Genomic DNA, 22775 nt, shown 5'->3' with positions numbered 1-22775 from the left:
GTGTTGATAGTGTTTTCCGCGATAATACTGCGCAGGTCCGCTGGGTGATCCGCCCATGGCCTGTTCAATTCAAAAATTATTGTGTAAAGAAAACAAGATGCCTGTTTAAGTATGTAAATAAGCCACAGCTCACAACACGCTCCACTATCCTCAGACCAGGTCCCTGAGCGCATGCGGGAATCCATGAAAACGTGCACGTGCATTTGTGTATGTGTATATGTGCGAGTGTGAGTGTGTGTCAGGGCTGGGATTTCGGGTTAAATATTCAAAATGGCGGACGGAGGAGCAGCGAGTCAAGATGAGAGTTCAGGAGCAGGTAATGATTACAGCATTTTACATATTCATACTCATATTCAAACTGTGTTACTCACAATTTATGATAACGGTATACTGATGAAATGCAGATTGATTAGCAGATAAGGGCGATATTAGGCGCTGCTTTAGTTTACACACAGCTAGCCAACTGTAATTTGACAGAGGAGGAAACGAGCCTTTGCAGTGCGACGGCAAATTACATGGAAACATGCCTCCCCCCCTTTGTGTGATTAGACGGCTGTACGCCGCTACATATTCATACCTCTGTCGACAAATACAATTTAGCATATTTTATTAGTAATCGCCATCGTGGCTCTGGTTCATGTATGACATATTTAGACCTTTCACGAACGCTGTTTGATTGAAATGATTATGCTAGCTGGCTAGCGTTAGCTGCCGTGCTAGCGCTTGGCTTTGTGTTGATGCACACACCGAAGCTTTTGAAACGGGTTTGCATATTCATTTTAGCCGAGTCGGGCAGCGGCTGCGCTCGTATGTTTTCAAAGGGTCGTTTATAAGGGAGGAGGGTGTTATTTAATCAAACTGTAGCAGACCTTCCCTTTGTTAAAGACACACGGAGTCAGCTCGGAGTGCTTGTGCTCGACGTGATTTTTATAGCGGAGCGTTTTGCCCCAGCCTTTTGTGTGCTCGGCGCAGCGGAGCCACGGCAGAGCCTGTTGTGTTATTCATGCGGGGCCTGCCTGCCTGAGCCACACTGTGCGGAGTTCAGCGCGTTACAGCAGTCGACGAGGAGCACACAATAAATGCATGTCAACACAACACCGTGTCACGACGCCGAATGACTTTTCAAATGAGGCCTCCCGTGTTTCATTTGAATACGGCTGTCCTCCGAGCGGCTAACTGGCTACAACTTGCCAGCCGTTTATCGGCTAACTTTACGTACACGGCGATTTTATTTGTTATTTTTTTAAGTTTAGGTCAGATACATATATAGTGAGATGTTGAGATGAATGTGTTTGACATATTTGTTTCGGAAGTTAAACAGTTCGAAAGTTGGGTCGAGCACTTTTTTAAATTATTATTATTTTAAACTTGAGGTGGGAGTAGTCTGGCATCGGGTTGGTCCTGGTCTGCCAGGCGAACTAATCCATCTCATTACAATGTATAATTTATTTGTGCAGCTTTTAATTGCGCCTGACGTAACGGTTTTGAGAACCGGGCTTGTACGCGTCATGCGTGTTTGTTGCTGGAGTTTTTGGGCTGAATTCAAAGATTGTACCTGTGTATCCCCTACCCGCCACCCCTAGGCACAGGGAGGGGTGGTGAGGCCCACTTCCGGAAGGCCACAGTAATAACAGGCAGGGCATTCTTATTATTCACTCTGCTGCTTTCATGGCCGGGCAAGACACAGCTTGATGGCACTTTTTTTCTCCTTTAGTCCATGTAGCTGAGCTTGCTGTTTAGTTTGTTTTAAAGAAGCGTGTCTGAGGTCTGTTGTAGTAACAGTAAAGAGCAGGTAATTATCTTTGCTGTTCAACTTTTTATATTTCAGAAAATGCGCCAGAAAAGCCATTGTGTGACACATCAGGTGTGTTTGTGTGTCCTTGAGTTTTTTTCTTTTCTTCTTCTTTTTTTTAAGTGGTGTAACCGACTCATTATCTTATAATTACAGAGGAACGTATTAATGTCTCTTAGCAAGTTAAAACAAGGTTTGGGTTTGCTTTTTTTGTTAAGGATTCTTGAATAAGATTGAATTCTTTCCGATGTAGATACACTCATTTCAAACTTTGCCCACATTGTTAGCAACTTTATGCGCACACAGGCATTACAGGCAGTGTCCTTATATATTGCAAGACAGTTATGAATCTAAAAGATATAGATTGTTTGAGAAGAAAGGCCATAAATGGTTTAATATTCAAAATAATGCTCAAAGTGTTACATTCTAATGTGTCTGTTAGCATTTCGACTGTCTGGAATTGGCTTAGATTGCATTTAAAAAAAAAAAAAAAAAAAAAAAAATCTTGCATATTAAACTTGGGCACTTAAGAACATGCGAGAAGTAATTCTGTCTTCCTCACACTCAGTCTACTTTTCTCATTTAATCAGTTTTACAGTTCCACCCTCATTCCAGCCTTGTAGTTCCATCATGAATATTCATTGATGTAAACACAGTTGTTATGAATAATGCATCATTCGCCGTAATAAATTCAGGACATGCCATCTCAAAGTACTGAGAAGGCCTCCATGAAAGCTCCAGTCAGACGACTTTTTTTTTTTTTTAATGGAGGAAAATTATAACCAAAAAAAGAGCTCTTTTGTGTCCTCAGGGTTGTAACTACTTGTTTTGTTTTTAGTGATCTCTGGTAAAGACAGCAATTCCTTATTAAACAGTGCAGCAAGGTAAAGCAGATGTTTCCAGCTGGTCTTTATGTGTAAAAACGGAGGCTTTTTAAGACAAACAACACACTAATTTGGAAGATTAAATCAGACTCTATATGCTGAAGATTTGGAAGTAGTCACATTGTTCCTGATGATGACTGTCATGTGCTTAACATAATTAAGATCACTAGTACTAGTAAACATTTGTATTTCATTAGAACTTTTTTTTAAATGCTGCAAACACGATATAATGCAAGGCACGTTAAGAAAACAGAGGCCTTTTGTCTGAAAATATCCAGACTGAAATATCGTTGCAATAATGCCCGTCCTTTAAATAGATGAGATTAAAATGTTGGCTTGAGTCAACAGTCAGGAAGCTGGATACATTTTTTTTTTTTTTTAAAGGAAAAAGGCTGCACTGTTTTCCTATTAGACAAAAGTAAAACACACAACACATTAATAATCAAATGTTCATGCATGTGCTGTTTTCCTAAGTGGTGAATGTGTGTCTGAATTCAGACTGTAGTACTGGTTCATGTGGCTAACCTCTGTACGTGCCCATTTGAAGTAGCTGAGTTGTTGTCCCTGAGAAACTTCACTTTAATTTGGTTAGATTGAATTTCCCACCTAGCCTATAGACAGTTGGCTAATGACCACCCTAGAGAGATACCACAGTAGCTTGCAGTGATGTTAGCCCCATTACTGTTCATCAAATTACACTGCTTCCAGTGTTTGGCTCATTTGTGAGCTCAGTCCACTGTTGCTGCTTCGACCCTCTGTTGTCAGACTGTTTGGGTTTAATACACTGACTGGTATTAAAAGCGATTTTGAATTGTTTGGGTATTCATTTTGATGCTGCATTAAACCACAAGGCTTTTTGCCTAGTTTTAATTGCCTCAAACTGAATGATTATCTGTCGTGACCGTACACCAGACTGTTCCAAAACAGTCTAAGTACTTAAGACTGATCCAGATGTGGAAAAGTGGTCTGGATGTATTTTATATTTAAGATGAAGGATATAGGTAGCAGGACAGAATGTGGATGTGCTAATTAAGTTTCGCTCTGTCTCAAGTTGAATCTCTCCGCTCACATTAACGGCTCTGCAGTATTCAGCCAGCCATCCCATATTACCGCACTAATGAGATAGCTATTTAGAATTCTCTTTGCAGAGTATTTGTATAAAGCATTGTTCCACAGCAAGGTTTTGCAAACCCATTCAACCAAGTAGCTGTACATGTGTTGGCGTGCACTGCTGATAACTGTCTCTACTTCTCCTTTGTTTTCTCATTTGGTTGCATTAAGTCAAGAACAGAAGACTTATTTCTTAACCTCTCATGTGCACTTTGTTGGGATGGCCTCTTTGAGACTTTGCACGCTAGTGTGACATTTCCCATAACTGCCTTAGCAAACAATAGGCTTGAGTCAGGCTAAAATCTATTGTATGGGGGCTCAACACTGGATGTCAGTACACAGAAGTCTAGGTATACTTTCTAGAAGCATATAAATGAAGGCTATTGGTGTGGTCTGAGGCTTTGTGAGCATAATAACAACAGTGGAGGACTGAGGGGTCTAGACCCCAGTTCCTGGGGTTGTCAAAACAGAGCAGAAGTTTCTGACAAAAATTTTCCCCATTCCAGGGTGCATAGAGAAGAATATAAGGTCAAGCAGTGTTTCTGGAGCTTGACTCTTTTTAAAAACAGTTGTCCCTAGAGTTGTGAACTAAACAAATATGTTTGTGTTTGTAATTATTATAAAAATGTGCCTTGAAAGCATTCATGCAAATAATAGAATTGCAATTACACCAAAGGATATACTACACAGCTTTTACTTGCCTTCTTAATTGTACCACTAGAATTTCTGCCCATAATGGAACATAACAGTTATGTCTCCTAATGCTTATATGTTAGGAAGTCTATTCATAAAGTTATCACAATTTACAAAATTCTTGACAAAGTTTCAAGCAGTTTGGTTTGTTACAAGTCCAGTACCTAATGACATCTGTCATTATGTATATTAATAATGACAGATAAAGTTAAATTAAAAAAACACCAGATTTCATATAGAAATGTTTCATAATAGTGTCATCAGTCAGAGGCAACACAGAGGGTAGAGCTGGACAGAGAGTCGAGGACAGTCAGAAAGAGGAGTAGAGTCTGGTTAGTTTGCTGAGCATTTATTTCTTTTCTTAAATAAAGGGTACACTCTTATTTAGATGATCTATTTGCTACCAACTACAAGATGGCACAAGCAGATTAGCAGCAGTAAGCAGTGTTCTCTGAATTTCTTTAAAAGTCCTGAGATGCACAAGAAGAGAGCTGGGGTATCTCTTTTAGTGTTCGGGTTGTCCGTGTGGTTTAGGCAAGGCACAGTAGACGCAGTATGACTGCTCGCAAGCTGTGACTGTTACCTGGACTTTCCTCACCTCGATGTCTAATCTGTGTCTGACATTTGCAAACTAACATCTAGAAGAGTTCAGGGCTCCAGTGTGTGTGTGAAAAATATATAAAATGGTAACATTTTTGGCTCTTTCTACTCCAAATGGTTGTGGTGGGAATTTTTAACAAAAGCTGTTGAATATTCATCGGTTGAAGATTCTCATTTGTTTGGATTTAAGTTACAGTAAACCTCTTAGTTTTGGGTGTTGAATCCTTGGTCAAAATCAGACATTTTGAAGATATCATCTTGAGCTTTGGGAATAAAAATAATTGGCAGATTAAATGATAATGAAACTAAATCTTAGTGGTGACTCTAATGAACAACATCCATTTGCTCCTCAGTTAAAATATACATTATACTATGAAATGGTTGTGTTTGGAGCTATTTGGGGTATGTCAGACAAAAAAAATCTCCAGGGTCTCTGGCTATCTGCAGTTTAGAGATGGCTGCCATTATACCTTGGTGAGTGAAGGCTTGCTTGTGCTGACAAAGGTGTGTTTGTTTTCCAGTATGTACTTTGTTAAAGCCACTGGGGCCTTCTTGGCATTGTTTCCCTTGGTCAGCTAGTATGTAAATGCCTTTCGTCAGGCAGGAGGATAAGTGAAGAAGTTGATTAGAGCTTTAGCCAGGAGCAGTTGTTGTGGATTTAGTTGGTAAGCCCCTTCCCTTCTAGACCACAATACAGCCATGCATTCCAGTCCAGTCGCTATGACTCGCTGGACACCAGTGCAGCACCGTAACCGAGCCGCTTCCCTGCTGTATTAGCACTCGGCGCTTGTTGGAAATGAATTTAAAAGGGCTTCAAAAGGGAATACTATTGGAATGTAAAGCTAATTTAAATATGCTAATCCCCAAGTACAACATAAACGTACACAGCAACAGCCCGCCACCCACTTTCTGTAGCCGCTCGCTGTGGAATGCCTTAGCCACAGGGGGTCTAGCAGTAATGACAGGCTTGTGGTGGATTAATGTGAAGTTATTTATTTCCGATTGAGCGAGCTCCCCCCCTCTTGTGCCCATACCCCCCCCCCACCTTTAGCAATTGGGCCGAGTCTCCATGACTGCTGGAGATGTTCTGAGCGAGCAGTCGTAGACGTTCTATTAATGCAGTCCACCTTGCTAACATACCCAGACCACTGCTGACAGACCTCATGGTGCATTCTGGGATATCTTCAGCCCTTTACCTGCTCTTAGCTAATTACTTTTTAGGCCTGCACTCGCACAGTAATTGGTGTTGTGCTGCTGCCTCCCCTCTCTCTGCTGTGCCAAGTGCTAGTTTGAGCACTTTTTTTTTTCTCCTTCTCCTCTCTATCGTCCTTATTCCCCTGTTTTTTATCGTCCTCCAAAAGCCATCCAATTAATATGCTAATGAGCTGATAAATATTTATAGGGGTTTAAATTATGCAGAAAGCTTTCAGAGCCCGGTGTGAAATGCGTTGCTCGCAGGACTTCAAAGCCTTGCATTGCTAACGAGGCAGGGGAAGATTTGCATACGGCTTTAATCAGCTGAATACTGATTATGCTTCATTATAGAGTTGGAGGAGGAGGAGGAGGAGGAGGGGGGGGGCAGAGTTGGAGGAGGCCGCCAGCTGCACTTGTCGTTTGTTTCATTCCAGCAAGAGAGGGAGAGGGCGAACTTTTTCAGAAGTACAGACAATCTTGGCACACGGGAGAGGGGGAGCAGGAGAGAGGGAGTGCACAGTAGGCACAGTAAAAGAGAAAAAGGGGCAGAGCTATACGAAAAGAAAAGCGCAAGCAGGGAAAGGCACGGAGAGCTGTTTGCCTAAACCCCGTTGGCTCTCTCAGTGCGCGTATCCCAGTGTTGCTCAGTGAACCGTGCGGTGGACACTGCCACTGTGTCTGTGTGTAACTCTGGTTGTATTGAACTCTGCTCACTGCTGACCAGTGGAGAGTGAAGAGAGGGAGGAGGAGGAGAGGGAGAGCGCCGGACACCCTGTCGGTGGGCTTGCCCGGCCAAGGCAGTTTTACTTGATAGGTTCAGCAGCCATGCTGGAAAACGCAGGTGGAGCAAGAGCGGGTGAGTTTTTGATGAGGTTGTAACGGAGCTCACCTGGACTGCACTGGTGGTCGATGTCATTGTGTGGTTATGTTGCATTAAGACCTCATGAATCTGCTGCTGGGATTTTGTTTTTTTGTTGTTGTTTTTTTTTCTTTCTAATGTAGTTTGTTGGAGATTAGTATTGTTCAGTGCTTGCTGCTTTAAATGATGAATAGGACTGAAATGCTATTGTTCATTAAGAATATCCTGACATGCAGTGATGGTTGTACTCAGATGACAAAAGTGAAAGTACGCCTGAAATCAGAGAATAGGTTCTTCTGTTTGGCGGCAGTGCCTGTGAGCATGTCTCTGTCTGGCTCTTTCAGATGCTAAAGTGAATAATCAGTCAGAAACTACTAAATGTGCAATGGAGAGTGGTGACGGGAACACCGGTGAGTGATCTCCAGCTTTTTTTTCTCCCGTTATCTTCATTTTTAAATCAGAATGTGTTTAGTTTTACCACCTCATTCAACAGGTTTCAGAGTCATAGCCAGCAATTTTTTTTGGACATTTTAGCAGCTCAAATCACAGAAAACCCCCCCTGCTGTTTCTCTTTGTAGGATCTCATTTTGAAAACATAGATGGCAGCTTTCCAAAAATGCTTGCAAGCAGCTCTCTTTGTCATATGAGGCATTTACCTCACAGTGCATTGTCTGAATATTACACGTTTAGAGTGAAGATCCAGATTCATTGCACAGCTTTGTACTCCTGCTGGGTAATGACACATTAATTGATGTTGTTGACGGTATTGTTTGTTTATGCTCTTAAAATATATAATTTTGTTAGCCAGTACAGTTTTTAGAGTTTTTCCTCGTATTTGAAAATTTATTCTTTTTCTCTTGTCAGTGATTTTCTTCTTTTTCTTTTCTTTTTTTGTATTTGTTTTTTGTTGTTGTTGTTTTTTTTGCGGCATACGTTGTGTCAAACAGCACGTGGCATAAATTCTAATTTTCTTTTCTCAGGTATTCAAACCAATGGGTTGGATTTTCAGAGGCAGACGGTGCCCACCACAAGTGCAATCACTAATGCACATGCACAAGCCCTCCTCCAACAGGTACCACACTGTGTACAACACTGCATACTTGACCTTTTAAGTAACTTTTTGTTTTCCTGTTTTTGTGGTGGGAGCACGTTTGGTTTTGGTGTAATGTCACACATTTGTTGTAGCCTCGAAAATGAGGTGTGAAGTTTGAACAGAGGTATGCTCATCTTCACTCAAACATGCACAAGCAGAAAGAGTTCATTTAAATGAGCCAGGCTCTCCCAGTGTCGCCTGGCAACAAGGCAGATTAATCAACCCTGTATGCTAATTAGCTGCTCTGTGGTTGCTCGGAAACAGATGGCCGAGAATATGCAAATCTATGCAGAATTTACATGCACTGCATAACAGTTATTTTAATTAGCATCTCAACTCTCCCTCCCTTCACTTCACTTTTCTTGTCTCTGAAGGCTGCAGCACAATTTAAATACCCACTTTATCGCTGCCTTTCTAATTCAAATTCCTCTCCGCGTTTAAAGACCAAAGACTCATTCAAAGAAAGCCACTCAGGTAGCATGGAAATATAACGTTTCATTGTTTTCACTTGTATGCTTTTTTTTTTTTTTTTGCTTTTTTTAGCGGTGCTTAATGTCTGAATTGAATATTCATTGAAATTGCTTTTAATTAATTTCATGTTGGCTACAATGACATGAAGTTAAAACTCAGAAGATCTCGTCTAAGCCTCCCCCCCTCTGCTTCACCCCCACTAGTCAAAGTCGGAAGACTCGGGTTCTCTTCCGACCTCCGTCCAGCAGAGCGTATTGCCTCAAACCCAGCTAATGTTGGCCGGGGGACAGATTGCTGGAGTAAGTTAAAACCCTGGTTGTGTATCTTGGGGTGACACCCCCACACGGTCGATCACAGCTGGGTGACGAAACGATGACTTGGCTGAAGCTGGCGTCTTCTCTGCCTGTCTGCCTGTTCATCCCTGTGGTTAGACATAGTCTTTGTGTCTCTGCACTCGCCATTAAACCAGCCACATGACACATTTCATATCCAGCCATGGCCCAGGGATGGTTGAATGCAGCTGCAGTGCGATGTAGGATTGAATGTTTACTCAGCATGTGGATTTGAGTTTGAACATGACATCAACATGCTCATTTGCACTTGTGCCTGGCTCAGCTGCATGAGTCTCCATCCGCCTGTGGAGGACCATATGTGTGTTGCCACATTATTCAGTATAACTTTGATACCTCTGTTAAAAGCTAAGTGCAATACTGTAGATTAGTTTTCATAAACAGTCACTAGTTTGACATGGTAAATTTAAAATGATAATTTAAAAAAAAAAACAGTTTCAGTATCATTTTTAAAGGTGTATGAACACAAGTCGGTATAATTAGAATAGACAGAGCTGTGGTCTAGTTCAGTGAACTGGAGCAGCCACCGAAACAATAAAACAATTGTTGGCAAATGCATCAAACAATCCAATCAACCTGCTGCTGTTCATAAAGCCAGACCAAGGCATGGGTATTTAAAGTGCCTGTCTTATCATACGCAATGATGAAAAACCAATATATCAAGACTCTTGTGAGTAATATTATGCAAAGTTAAAATGCACACATGAATTGGATTTCTCTAATATTTCACTGCAGTATTGTACTAGCTTTGGAAGGCTATCAAAGCAAAGAATAGTGACAACACTGACCTACTTACTAACTTATTTGATGACCATAAGTTACTTGTATTAACACTTATGTGTCTCTCTGTTTTCCTCCTGTCTGCCTCAGTTGAGCCCAATGCAGCAGCAGCTGTTTCTCCAGCAGGCCCAAGTGCAGCTCCTGGCTGCTGCCGTGCAGCATTCTGCCAACCAGCAGAACAGCACCACCGGGGACAACATCTCAGCCTCTGCAGCCACACCAATTACCCAGCTGCCCCTGTCACAGCCCATCCAGATTGCCCCTGTAAGGCTCAATCCCCTATGCACCAGAGTTCTTGTAAGCTCTGAAAAATGTTGTACCATAAAGTGTTTGCAAGCTTGTAACCCTAAACAACACATTAAAAAAAAAAAGTAAAGCTGAACATCTTTCCACATACAAACAATAGACATGAAAAGTCTGTGGTGAATTAAAATGTCACTATGGTTTTTCAAACGGTATGAAGGCCATATTGGATTATTTGAAACTGCTTTTCTGGGAGCAAACAAGGCAGCTAAAGAATGAGGAAAACATGTAAATGTCCTAAATGACTCGAGCTTTCTCTCTTAGACAAAATGAACTGTTACAAACAAAATAGTCCTCAACATCTGTGGTAATGGCTTTGGCAAGGACATTTATTCATCAAAGTAGTTGAGGACTGCACTTTAATAATGCAACTCCTACACTTATAAATATATGGAGACGCATTACACATAGCTTAATACATATTTGTTTGCTACCCTGTCAGAGCAATAGAAAACTAGAGGTTGTACCAAATTACACATGATTAGAATAAATGTAGACATTGTGGGACAATTTTTCATGAAACAAAGTTCTATCAAAGTCTTTAGGATTATGAGCAATCAAGCAATTAGATGGTTATTTTCATATTTTTTGCAGTCTTTACAACAGCAGAATCTAAGTCTGCCCCAGTTTGTCCTGGTTCAGCCTGGCCACCATATCGCCACGCCACTGCAGCCTCAGTTCATTATCTCACAGGCGCCGCAGGCCCAACAGGGTAGGTTGACCTGTTGTGCTGCAGAATTACAAGGAGAGATGCATTCCAAGTATGGGTATCGAAGCTTTTGCTTAATCTTTCCTTTCCATCCATCATCCCCACTTCAGGCATGAGTCTTCTAACTCAACTACCTCAAAGCCAACCTAACCTCCTGCCGACTCAACCAAGCATCACCCTTGCAACTCAGGTTGGTAATGATGCAAGTACATCTTTTAAACTAGCTTTAAAATAGTCTTCAGATACACTGGTAGTGCTTAAATTTGACAGCTTTACAAGCATGATTTATTCTCAGTAATTTATTTTTAACTCTTTTTAAACCTACAAAACAGTCACATTTGCTATATTTCTCCTCTTTCCAGCCTGCAACCCCAACCCGCACAACAGCAACCACACCTATTCAGTCCCTCCCACACAGTCAGACGCCACCCAAACGGTTGGATACTCCCACTCTGGAGGAACCTAGTGACCTTGAGGAGCTGGAGCAGTTTGCCAAGACTTTTAAACAGAGACGTATCAAACTGGGCTTTACGCAGGTGTGTGCTGAGATTCAGTAGATCCCCATAAGTTCAGTCATATTTTGACTTGCCATTGTGGGCATTTCTTTAAACTGCAAACACATGGCTGTTTTCATATTCAGATCTTTGTTCATGTAATATTATACCACTATAAATAGCTCACAGGTAAATCTCTCCTTCTCACAGGGGGATGTTGGCCTGGCCATGGGGAAGCTGTACGGAAACGACTTTAGCCAAACTACTATTTCTCGCTTTGAGGCCTTGAATCTGAGCTTTAAAAACATGTGCAAACTCAAGCCATTGCTGGAGAAGTGGCTCAATGATGCAGGTTTGTCTCTGACCCCACCTGACTGTGCAGCTGATCACTCTTGTTTTCTCACATTGGTGCTTGTGGGTGGGTTGTGTATGCATACCTTGTCTTTACCTCCCTTCCTTTTCTTTGTGTCAATGCTGTTTGTGCAGAGAACCTGACATCTGACCAGTCCCTGTCGAGCCCCAGTGCCCTGGGTTCCCAGGGCATGGGCATAGAGGGAATCAACCGCAGACGGAAGAAAAGAACCAGTATTGAGACCAACATTCGAGTGGCCTTAGAAAAGAGCTTTCTGGAGGTGAGAAACACACACTTCGGAACTCCATATTGATTATATAAGGAAAAGTTTGGTTATTCAGTAAAGTATCTGAGATGATCACATTATACACTTTTAGTCTCCCTTAATGGTAGAAAAACCACAGTACAGCAGTTTCCTCAGTGCTGACAGGGAATCCCTGGCTTCTTTGCCCTCTTCAAGCAGAACCAAAAACCTACCTCTGAAGAGATCACCATGATCGCTGACCAGCTCAACATGGAGAAGGAGGTGATTCGGGTCTGGTTCTGCAATCGACGACAGAAAGAGAAGAGGATTAATCCTCCCAGTAGTGGCAACAGTGGAGGAGGCAACACCCCTATCAAATCTATCTTCACCCCCAGCAGCCCTTTGGTAAGACTGCCACTCACCAAAGGGATTCTCAGCACTGTGTTTATATGTGGATCACAATAGGAGACTTCATGTAAAATATGGATGATGCATCTGGGTCTGAAAAGTCATTGTAGAAGTACCATAAGCCTTCATTCTGTCTCTTGTCCTCTGTAGAACTCTACAGGAAAAGAACCTCAGTAAATATTTGTCTAATAAGTTTATGCTCATAACTTATTTATTCCCTAGATGCACGTCATGCATAACACAAAATAATGTCCATATTGCAAATTTTAAACCCATTTGTAGTTAGAAAAATGCAGTATGATTTTAGAATTGTCCTGTTTCTCTGATCCACCTTTTGTTAAATCTAATTTTGGGATCATCCATCTTTTTATATGTACTGTCTCTGATTACATGCCAAGTCCTTATATGTTCTGTGGGCTCAGCTAGAATATAAGAATGTCAACCAATTTGTGTTTCGAATTGTATTTAAATCCTCCAATTCTCCTTCTTTTGCCCAGGTGGCCAGCACAGCAAGCCTTGATAGCAGCCCAACTATTACCACACCCACCACTCTGACTGTAAACCCAGTGATGCCTCTCACCAACACCAGCATCGCCAATTTGTCTTTCACAGGTATGTGTGTGCACTATTCACTTTGTGCATGCGTGTATACCCAGTGGTAGATGTTGGTTACAAATTCACTTTAATTTCTTTTTCTGTCTTCAACAAGGCACGACAGTTGGAGCCACAAACACTGCATCTGTCATCTCAACTGCGCCTGTGGTTTCCACGGCAACAAGCTCTCCGTCTTTAAGCACGTCCCAGACGAGTAATCAGTCCACGACCACGGAGAGCAAAGCTGGCACGCAGGCTCAAACCATTTTCACCCAGGCGCCTTCATCCATAGCTACCAGTTTAGGGACGGGTCAGGTGATGGTGGCAGCTCCGGGGCTTTCTGCCGCGCTACAGGGGGCCGCCTCGCTACCCAGTGCCAGTTTTGCAGCTATGGCTGCTGCTGCGGGGCTCAACCCAGCACTGATGGCATCTTCGCAGTTTACTCAAGGGTTAGCATGAGCCGTGTTCATATAACATCTTTGTGAAAGTCAACCAATTGTTGAGGTGTTGTTTTTGTTATACTACATGATCTTCTTTGTGTGTCCAGGGGTGCCCTCCTCAGTCTGGCTCCTGGCGGCCTGGGCAGTGCACTGAGCCCTGCTCTCATGAGCAACAGCACTCTGGCTACCATTCAAGGTGGGCACTTGTTACATGAAAAGTCATTGAATTATGTCTGTGCACAGTTTCTAATCAGAATTGCAAATAGTTTTGTGATTATAGGGTTCCAGGACCTGCAAATAAGGACTGGTTTTTAAAGTACAACCCCACGTCCAAAAATATCTTTGAGCTTTGTAAAATGTAAAATAAAACTGAATACAGTGATTTACAAATCTCATAAACCCACTTTTTAAAAATTCAAAACATAATATAGAAAAGCACATAAAATGTTTAAACTGAATAAATGTACAATTTTTAAGAAAATTTTTTGATCCTTTTGAATTTTAATGGCAGCAACACTTCTCAATAAAGATGGTAGAGGGCCATGTTTGCTACTGATTAGCGTCTTTTCTTAATAGTCTGTAAACATCTGGGAATGAGAACAATTGCTAGCTGCTTAGAAGTCCCTGGGTCATCATGGTCATATTTTTGTTTTTGTTGTGATTCGCCAAATGTTTCAAGATGTTTGAAATCAGGGTTTGTGGATGATTGCGGTGCCGGCTTAATACAACAGTTATTTAAATTAAGTCACTTGTTTATTTTAAATATTAGTTTGAGGTCATTGAGGGTGTGACAGGAAGTGATGACAAAGCAATGTTCACACTCACTGTCAGAAGTTTATTTCTTTTGTTTCTTTTTAAATTGCAATAGTTTAAAATTTATATTATTTTGTTTTCTTTAACAAATATTTTTAATGGTGATCTGCCTGGGGGACCATCTTAACACCAAGACCAAATTAGACTCAATTTAGCAGAAGGAATGACTCAATGAATACAAGTTGGAGTATATAAATGATTGAAAGGATGATTAGAAAAAGTAAGGGCAATAAGACAGCCCATTATTTCTATAATTAGTGTAATGAAAGCAAACACTTAATGAGGACATGACTCATTTGCATAAAAAGAACAGATTCATTTAAGCCACACCCACAAGGTTTTATCCTGCTGAGAGAAAATTACTTCTGCAAATTAAACAATTTATCGTGCAGTCTCAAAAAAAATGATGATGGAAATGCTTCTTCTCCTCATTTGGTGAACCTGTGCACCTTTCTTACCTTTACACCGTTTCTTTCACTTCTCCACAGCACTGGCATCGAGCGGCACAATCCCCATCACCTCTCTGGATGGCAGTAACCTGCTGTTCGCCAACACTTCTGCTGGTAACACCCCCAACCTGGTGACCACGCCGCTCTTCCTGAACCCCCAGAACCTGTCGCTGCTCACCAGCAACCCCGTCAGCCTGGTGTCGACCGGCGCGGGAGGGCTTCAGGTCACTGCCGACGGTCATCATCAAGCCAGCACGGCTGCTGTGCCTGTGCAAGCCTCGACCATTACCACTGCCCCCAAGGCTCAGTGAAGCCAGTCAGGCCGCACCTCGAATTAACGCCCAATTTCTTACGTCAAGCACTACTCCTGTCACACCATGTAGGATGAGGGTGGTACTCTGATATAGGCTCTGCGCTTCACTAACCACCCCGCATCCTCTCCATTGTATCTACCATAGATTAATCCTTTTGCTGCCACCAAAAAGAAAACGACTTAACATAAGGGTGGGTTTAACTGTTGGTTTCTTTTATTTTTTTCTTTCTTTATGATTCTTGGATGTTTTTTGATTTTCCACACAAACAGTAGCCAGATGGACACTGTTGTCGGCCTGCCGCTTCTCCTGAACCTTGACAAGTGTCCAGGGAGAAAATATCCTCGGCGTCATCGAGCTGTATATACATATACATATATACATATATATATATATCCTCCTCTTTGCAGGTCAGAATTTTCTCTGAAATTCTTCTAACCAAAAACAAACTTTTCTCTTCTAACATTCAAACTTAATTGATTTACTACTAATTTCACAATGTTCATAATCACTAATGAGGGTTTGTGTGTCGCTCTCTTTAATTATCTCTTGTTTTTGTTTTTTGGGTTTTTTTGTTCGTTTGGTTTTTTGTTTCTTGACAGGCCTTGTTGTAAATCATATCAAATTATATTTTAGAGACTTTTTTTCCCTTTTTATCTTTTACTGTCTATATTTTTTGACATTTTCCGATCTTTGTAAGAGTAATGTTAAGTTAAGATTTAGCTATCACTTTTTAATCGTGGTTATAAGGCTTTAAAAATAAGTAATAAGTGGCCGATATAAAGGTTATCATTGCTTTAAGGGTCGGAGGGACGCGGCGTGTCTCTCCGAGTCTCTCTTCTGGAAACACTGAGTTTTACATAGGTGGTGGTGCAGTAGCCACCGAGCCTCTGTAAAACGACGGTCTCGGTGTGGATTATCGACACTGACAGAAAAATGACTGAAAACATTACATTGAGAGCTTTAAAGTGAGCTGCAGACCTGCGTCTGACTAAGGGTGACTTGTTTTGGTTTGTGATCCGTTGGAACACTGTACATTAAGTTTTGGACGTGGACGTTTGCGTGTGTCGTCGACAGCTCAGGCAGACGCTGAGAGTTCAGCAGCTGCACGATCCACAAGGCTCTGCAGTCTGTTTTTTTGTGGAGGGAACTAGTCATGTTCACCAAACCTGAACTGTGGTGTGGTGGCTTTGCCTAGATGGGGATAGTGTATTGTGGGAGGGGGGGGGGGGGGGTTGTTTGGTTTCTTTTTTGTTTTGTTTTTTATTAGAATTACCGTCGTATCTACTTGTGCACAGTATCTGTACCAAAAAACTGGATTGATGAGCTGCAGTCTGCCTGTTTTGGGAGGATTGAAATTCTGTCTCTTTATTTTGTCTGCAGTCGTTCGACTGGCTTACCTACTTTAAGATATACCAAAAATATTTGTTAAAATAATTGCTGTGTGTAGTCGGTGTAGCTTAGTCTAGTCAATATATTTATGAGTACAAAAATCTCTTCATAGTCAGAATATAGAAATGCAATATTTTGATGATCATTTTCCAAAGACTACATTTTCTTTTTCCTTTTCTTTTGTTATTTTGTTTGATTTGACCAAGTGTCTCATATTTAAATTTGTAATTGGCAGCACAACTGACCAAAAAGAGAGGGATTGGTGGGTTGGAGTATGAGGAAGTGGTTTCTTTTTACTTCTATTATTACCACTTTACTTTTTAAATTTTTTTTAATTAAATCACCGTGGCCTCGGCCCAATGCTTAATCTGGTTTAATCCGAGCCGTTTAGTGGCGTCTTTTCCTTTCTAATCAGTTGTGGTAGCAGTTTTGGACTTTTCTGCAGCATAATGGAAAAGATCTGATTTTGGTTTTGTGCTAATATTCAGCCATAAAACAACAGCTTGAACCAAAGTGGTTTTCCTCAGTAGTTGCTGTGCCTGTCTTGAGCACACAAGTTGCTTTTCACTCTCTTAAAACTCCACAATTTATTTCTTTATTTTTGTCCCTCCTCAGTCAATACCTGATTTTCGTGATTTGGTGCTGCTGGATAAGGATCACAGAAACTTTAGCTTTAACAACTTGCTGCTGAGACTCCTGTCGGAGTTGAGCTGTCAAGATGCCTGCATGCTTTCTAATAGCTTTACGACTACATCCTGTGAGAATCAGGGTATTGTAGTTCGCACTCTCCCTGCTGGAGGGATCACTTATGTAAATCCATAAATACTTCACCTCCTCTCAGCTCCGCCGTTTCGAACCAGCATGCTAGGAAACGATATGCTGCACCCGAAATCTGTCTGGGGACTAGTTTAAAAACTCCCCAAACTTATCTTAGCCAACACAGCGGTGGGATAAGTACCGTTCTGTGCTGCACATTCAGCTAAACCCCACACAAAAGTAGCATTGTTCTGCTTCAAAATGACAAACACAGCAATTAGTAACTCACTCAGACTGTAAGCAGTGAAATTTGTCCCCGTTCCCCTCTCGTATGCTTCTTTTCTGTTGATTTATTTTTGACTAAATATACCTCAGCAGCGCTTCAAACATAGGTTCACCTTTTAGACATTTCTCTGTATACAGCATTGTAGAATGTATAATTACTGACTGGCTTGCCATTCAGCGTTTATACTGATGAACCATACATAAAAACCATTGCAAGGACAACCTACTACTGCTATTTTCTAGTACTACTATTTATGGGGTATTTCCAGGTTTAAATATTATTTTGAGATCCTTCTTGCCAAAGTAAAAGCCTTTCTCTTTGCAGCTTGGTGGGTGTGTTTGGGGGGTTTGTTTTGTTTTTGTTTCTTTCCTTATCTCTGAGGCCACAAGAGCCCTGAAGAACTCAGTCGTGTTTCAGTGCTTGTTTGGAGTTTTGGAGGTTTGCAAGCAACATGAACCAGTTGCCACTGGCACCATAGGATGTTACTGAAATATTTATCTGAGGAAAGACTTAAGAATTAGAGAAACGATCTTTTCTTAATTCTATACATATAAATATATATATAAACACTTGTAAGATATTCATATTTTATATTTGAACCAGTATGTTACCAAGACTGAATGTAGTGTTTATCATACTTACTCCCCCAAAAAAAAAAAAATCTCCCCAGTTTTCTTTATTTTTTCTTATTAAACTGTCAAGACCAAAAAATTTGAGATGGAGCCCGAGATGATGCCTCACTGGAGGGTGACTCGCTGACCCCCCGCTGTGCATCAGCGACGTCTGTTCGACAGGAGGGGCTCGCTCAGGCGCTCCTGGCAGACAGGTCCTGTGGTTAATAGGAGACTCTGAAGCATTTGATCTTAATCTTTTAATAGACGTATAAATATATATATTTGGTTGAGTTGTTGTGGATTTGATTTGCTGTGCTGTCTTTAACAATCATTTGTTTTGGGTTTTTTTTTTTTTTTTTAATGTATTACTTTATGCCTTTAATTGTTTTGTATAGTGTGAGAGGGCAAGATCACTGGCTTTCTTAGTTTGACAAAGAAGATTAACATTATCATTTATGCCTTATTGTTACGTAGAAGACATGAGCATTGTAGCATTGTTGTTCTGTATGTGTGTGAGAGTGAGAGAGCATGGGCACTGAGCTCACCTGGTGCATTGTTTTCACTGAAACAGTACAGTGTACTCTGGGCATTTTAGAGCGTGGGACGATTATGTTGCTACCTATGGTTTTTAGGTGCGACTTAGACAGGTAGGAGGATATACCTGTGAGAAAAAGCTTTACTAATAATTCCAGCAGGCAGGTGTGTTTGTGTGAGTGTGTCATTTAAAGAGAGGCCAGGGAGGACAGTCTGCAAACCATTTTGGTGCATCTTTCCCATCTTCCAGCAGGTGTTTAGACTGATTTTTGAAAAGAAGGGTGAGACGAGAGGACTTATTTGTTTTGTTTTGGGGTTTTGTTTTTTGTTTGTAGTTTCCTGACTGAGGGTCTTTACAAATTAACTGCAAGCTTTAAGCAAGCCACTGCCGAGAGCCAAGCCAGCTTTCAGTTTGTTTGGGGTCAGCTTGGACTCAGGAACTGTCTGCTTGTCTGGCTTTGCTTGTGAAGCTTCAGTTTCAGGTGATCCTGAGATTCTTGTGGATCAGCTGTGCACCAAACAGACGGTATTTTGACCCACCACACTGGTTTGCTGAGAGTTTTGTTTTTTTGTTTGTTTGTTTGTTTTCTCCTTTTACTAAATGTCAAAGGTTGCGTGGCGCACCAGTAAGGCTAAAGGAGCTGTTGTATACCTCATTTTTAACTCAAGATTGAGTGAAACCTGCTTTAATCTACTTATGAAACAAATGTTTTTAAAAATCATAAAAAAAAGACTAAAATACACCAACTTGTCAGTGGAGAAGCGTGTTCATACCTGTACTTAGTGAAGGGTTGTGGAGCCGCCACAAGAGGGAGACGAACTACATACCAGTACTCACAAAGAGGGGTAAACAAGAGAAGGCATAAAAGGTGAATCTGTGTGTAAAAAGGGGCAAACATCTGCTGCTTTTCTTTCACAATTTCTTGTGCACTGAAGGATTTCATTCATGAAAACATGAATTTTGATGAATTCTATGGACACCCCCCACCTTTTCCACCCTTTTTTTTTTTTTTTTTTTTAAGTTTGACAATCTTGCTTTATTTATTTTCTCACTCTTGGCTTGGTACAGGTATGTGCGCGTCTTCCCACGTGATGGCTCGCCGTCGCAGCCCGCTCTCGCTCCCCTGTGGTACCAACGTTAACCAAAGACTTCTTACTAACTTGATTGTATATGATCGACGCCGCCTCTCGCCCATCCCCGCCTCACTGCTCAACATCAAATCCCGGCTGCACGCCCCTCGATTCGTATGTAAAGAGGTTGTTTTTTAAAAAATTGCATTCGAATGTGCGTCCGGTGCCCCCTTCGTCGCCTCTGCAGTGGTTTCAGTGCCTGTGGGCGGGGATCGGAAGGGAGGGGTAGCAGGGGCCGGGCGGGCTTCTCCGGCAAACGCAAACCGATGCGGTGGATAGCTGGGTGATGTTTGTTAATACACACTGAGGGTTGATCCTGTGCACACTGTACCTGCTCAGGACTCTGTATGATTGTCTGTCTTGAGCGCTGTTGTCGTTTGGTTGGTTGGATTGATGTCCCACCCTCCGTCGTTCCTCTCTCAAGGACTGCGGCGAAAAATGCTATTCCTGCCTCTCACAGTGCGTCTGTCTCTTCCTCATCTGTACACTGTAGTCCCAGGACATGACCCTGTTGTTGTCTCCAGGAATACACATCCTGCGTTCGCTAACTCACTGCTGTGTCCCCTTCCCTCTCCTCCTCCTTCCTCTCCCTTTCGTCTGCTCTCTTCTTTGACTCCTCACTACAGACTCTGATCAGCTGTGACACTATGCATCATGGTCCTTCACTTTGCATGGACTGTGTCCCTCCGACTCAGACCTCCTGGTCGGCAGGGCTTCAGTGACACTTTGTTTAATGCTTTACTCCAAGTGAGGTTGTAGGACCTCACAAGCGCTATCCCAAAGCAAAAATCCAAATATTTAACTTTTGACAAATGCAGATACCAAAGATATCTCTCTGTCCTGTGTGTGTCTCTGTTGGTTTCTCTCTCTCTCCCTTTCACCCTGCAGCATGTGTATTAAGAGACAAACCCAGCACTGGCTTTAAAGTCCCAGCCTCAGTAATTCCAAAGCTTAGATGTATATTTTGGTATATTTCTGAGAAAAAACTTGCGTGAAAAAGCGTCTGTTCCTCGTTTGTTTGTTGTAATCTCTTTTCTGTCACAGCATGGAACTAATTGCAGAACTGTCTTACTCTTGGTAGGTTAAAGATATAGTATTTTTGTATGTTTTTGGGTGTGTTATATATATGTGCGTGTGTGTGATTATCAGTTCACAGCCCAAGTGACCATGGCTTTCAACAAGAGAGAGAAATAACTTAAAAATTAAAAAAAAAATCTCCAACCATGTACATATTGTGTCTGTGTATCTCAAAAAATGCATTCTGTAAAACATTTCACTTTGGAAGCTTGGGCTCATCTAAAGGAATGTGTCCCTGTTTTATTTCCCTTTTCTTATTCTGCAGTCTGATATTAATTGACTTCCAGGACTCGAATGTAATGAGTTTTGGTTTCCATTGTGGAATACAACACTGAGGGACACTGCTCCGATCTAAATACGACAAAAACGACAAAAAAAAAAGGCCTCCAGAGATGGCGGCATAGAGCTGAAAGATTGTGTAGAAGTTTTAAGTATGTGAATCAGGATACATAGTAGATTTTGATGCATTTGTCTGCTGTATTTTTGTTTTTATACACATATAAAGATAATCTTTTACTGTAAATGTACAGTTCTCTTTTGTTGTAAACATCATTAAACCATTTTCCAAGTGTTTTGACATGTGCTTTGTCTTTTATTGGGATTAAATGTACAAATTTGAATTATTTTACATCAGTGCCAGACAGATTTTGCTTCCATCTATACAACATTTAGGACAAAAATCTCAAAAATTGATTTGTTGGTACACTTTGGTTATAACGGGATGGACATGGACAGTAACAATACTCAGTCTCTGCTGTTTAAATGATGAATGCCAAGTTGATGCAAAAGGGCCCAAAGTGTGCCAAGAAGTCGTCCCATACAACACATTTAACCTACCATCCCTACAAGGCCCTACCATCTGAAGTTGTAACAGAAATTGAGACTCCTAAGACCAGGAAGTGTTTTTCTTTTTTTCCAATATTCTGTTGGTGCGTCCAGCCGAACCATAGCCTTGGTTTCCTGTTCTTTTCTAATGATGGTGACACCCGGTGTGGTCTTCTGCTGTGGCCCATTTGTTTCAGGAGTCTTTGTTCAGAGATGCTCTTCTGCATACTTTAGTTGTGTAACAAGTGTTTTTTTAGGGAGGGGGGGTTGAGTTACCATTTGCTTCCTTTCCGCTCACCAGATATTTTTGTTTTCATCTCTTTAAACCCTAGAGATGTATCTGTGAGAGAATCCCAGTAGATGAGCAGTTTCTGAAAACATGTAATTCAAGCAGCCAAATATTATAAATAATATCATTCACACTGATCTGCTGCAGTAGAATCCACCGGCTTTGGCAGGTTGCGGCAAGGGGATGTCCAGTCATCTCTGGCTTCAGTATGTTGTAGATTCTTTTGGTGCTGTGGGTTGCAAGGTGGGGCCTCCATGGCTCAAACTGACACAGGGATAGTTGAACTGATTCAGGTTTGATTTGGATTCAGACTGCAGTTGGACTGATATGGGGGGGGGGGGCACTTAGGCAACAGCAATATAAAGGTCTGTATTTACAATATACAGTCTATGGTCAGAGCCCAGCAGAAAGTTGCATTTTAAGAAGACTGTTGATGATATTCCCTTTATCTGTCTGCTGGTTTTACTGTGGTTGATAATCACTGTTTAGCATTATCAACTGCTGTGCAAGTACAACCTCAAAGATGTAAAAATGGTTGCATCAAATATCTGAACTCATAAAAAGTTTGTTTTTAGCCTTAATGTAGGGTTCATTGTTAGTTTTTAATTGTATAACATGAGAGAAAAGCTTATCACAACATAAAACAAATACAAAGTGACTTAAGAAAAACTGTTTTCTCTGACTAGACACATTTAATTTAGAATTACATAAAGGATAAAAATGCAGCAAATCCTCATGTCTGAGAAGCTGAAGCCACAACATAGATTTTTTTGTTGTTGTTGTTTAATAAATGACTCAAATTGTGTTTAGCAACACTGCTGCTGACACTGTAGGATGTCAGTGGGGAGACAGAGGAGGAACAGGACGAGGAGAAGATGAGGTACTGGGAATCAAAGACTCAAAGGGGTCCCTCGCCGTCTGCAGTAAA

At 41.4% G+C, this 22775-nt stretch overlaps 2 protein-coding genes across 8 annotated transcripts in view; one reads left to right on the top strand and one right to left on the bottom strand.

Moving 5' to 3' along the window:
- Positions 1 to 233: 233 nt before the first annotated feature.
- pou2f1b (POU class 2 homeobox 1b) lies at positions 234 to 21100 on the top strand. Of its 6 annotated transcripts, none has more exons than XM_039599856.1 (14): positions 234 to 316; positions 7477 to 7542; positions 8113 to 8204; positions 9917 to 10090; positions 10724 to 10838; positions 10946 to 11028; positions 11201 to 11374; positions 11543 to 11684; positions 11810 to 11964; positions 12145 to 12333; positions 12834 to 12948; positions 13046 to 13379; positions 13478 to 13566; positions 14672 to 21100. In XM_039599856.1, the coding sequence occupies exons 1-14, from the start codon at positions 271 to 273 to the stop codon at positions 14941 to 14943; spliced, it is 2046 nt and encodes a 681-aa protein (XP_039455790.1). In that variant the 5' UTR covers positions 234 to 270; the 3' UTR covers positions 14944 to 21100. The 6 variants fall into 6 exon arrangements, with proteins under 6 accessions (XP_039455790.1, XP_031590496.2, XP_031590495.2 ...); XM_031734636.2 differs by having other exon boundaries at positions 10724 to 10841; positions 10949 to 11028; positions 11819 to 11964; positions 12148 to 12333; XM_031734635.2 differs by having other exon boundaries at positions 10724 to 10841; positions 10949 to 11028; positions 11819 to 11964.
- LOC116316049 (T-cell surface glycoprotein CD3 zeta chain-like) overlaps positions 18351 to 22775 on the bottom strand; it is a 13207-nt gene continuing 8782 nt past the window's right edge. For both annotated transcript variants that reach the window (XM_031734523.2, XM_031734524.2), the window contains exon 7: positions 18351 to 22765. In XM_031734523.2, the coding sequence (XP_031590383.1) occupies positions 22685 to 22765 (81 nt within the window). In that variant the 3' untranslated portion in view covers positions 18351 to 22684. The remainder of the gene's footprint in view (positions 22766 to 22775) is intronic.

The sequence above is a fragment of the Oreochromis aureus genome, linkage group 16 (genome assembly GCF_013358895.1).
Source record: "Oreochromis aureus strain Israel breed Guangdong linkage group 16, ZZ_aureus, whole genome shotgun sequence".
Classification (NCBI taxonomy): domain Eukaryota; kingdom Metazoa; phylum Chordata; class Actinopteri; order Cichliformes; family Cichlidae; genus Oreochromis; species Oreochromis aureus.
This window is presented reverse-complemented; position numbering and strand designations above follow the sequence as displayed.

Bases quoted from the DNA above. Each gene is read 5' to 3' on its own strand.
- pou2f1b (XM_039599856.1), top strand. From the start codon at position 271: ATGGCGGACGGAGGAGCAGCGAGTCAAGATGAGAGTTCAGGAGCAG. The intron at 8,205-9,916 runs GTACCACACTGT...TGTCTGCCTCAG, and splicing joins CACAAGCCCTCCTCCAACAG to TTGAGCCCAATGCAGCAGCA. The intron at 11,029-11,200 runs GTTGGTAATGAT...TCCTCTTTCCAG, and splicing joins GCATCACCCTTGCAACTCAG to CCTGCAACCCCAACCCGCAC.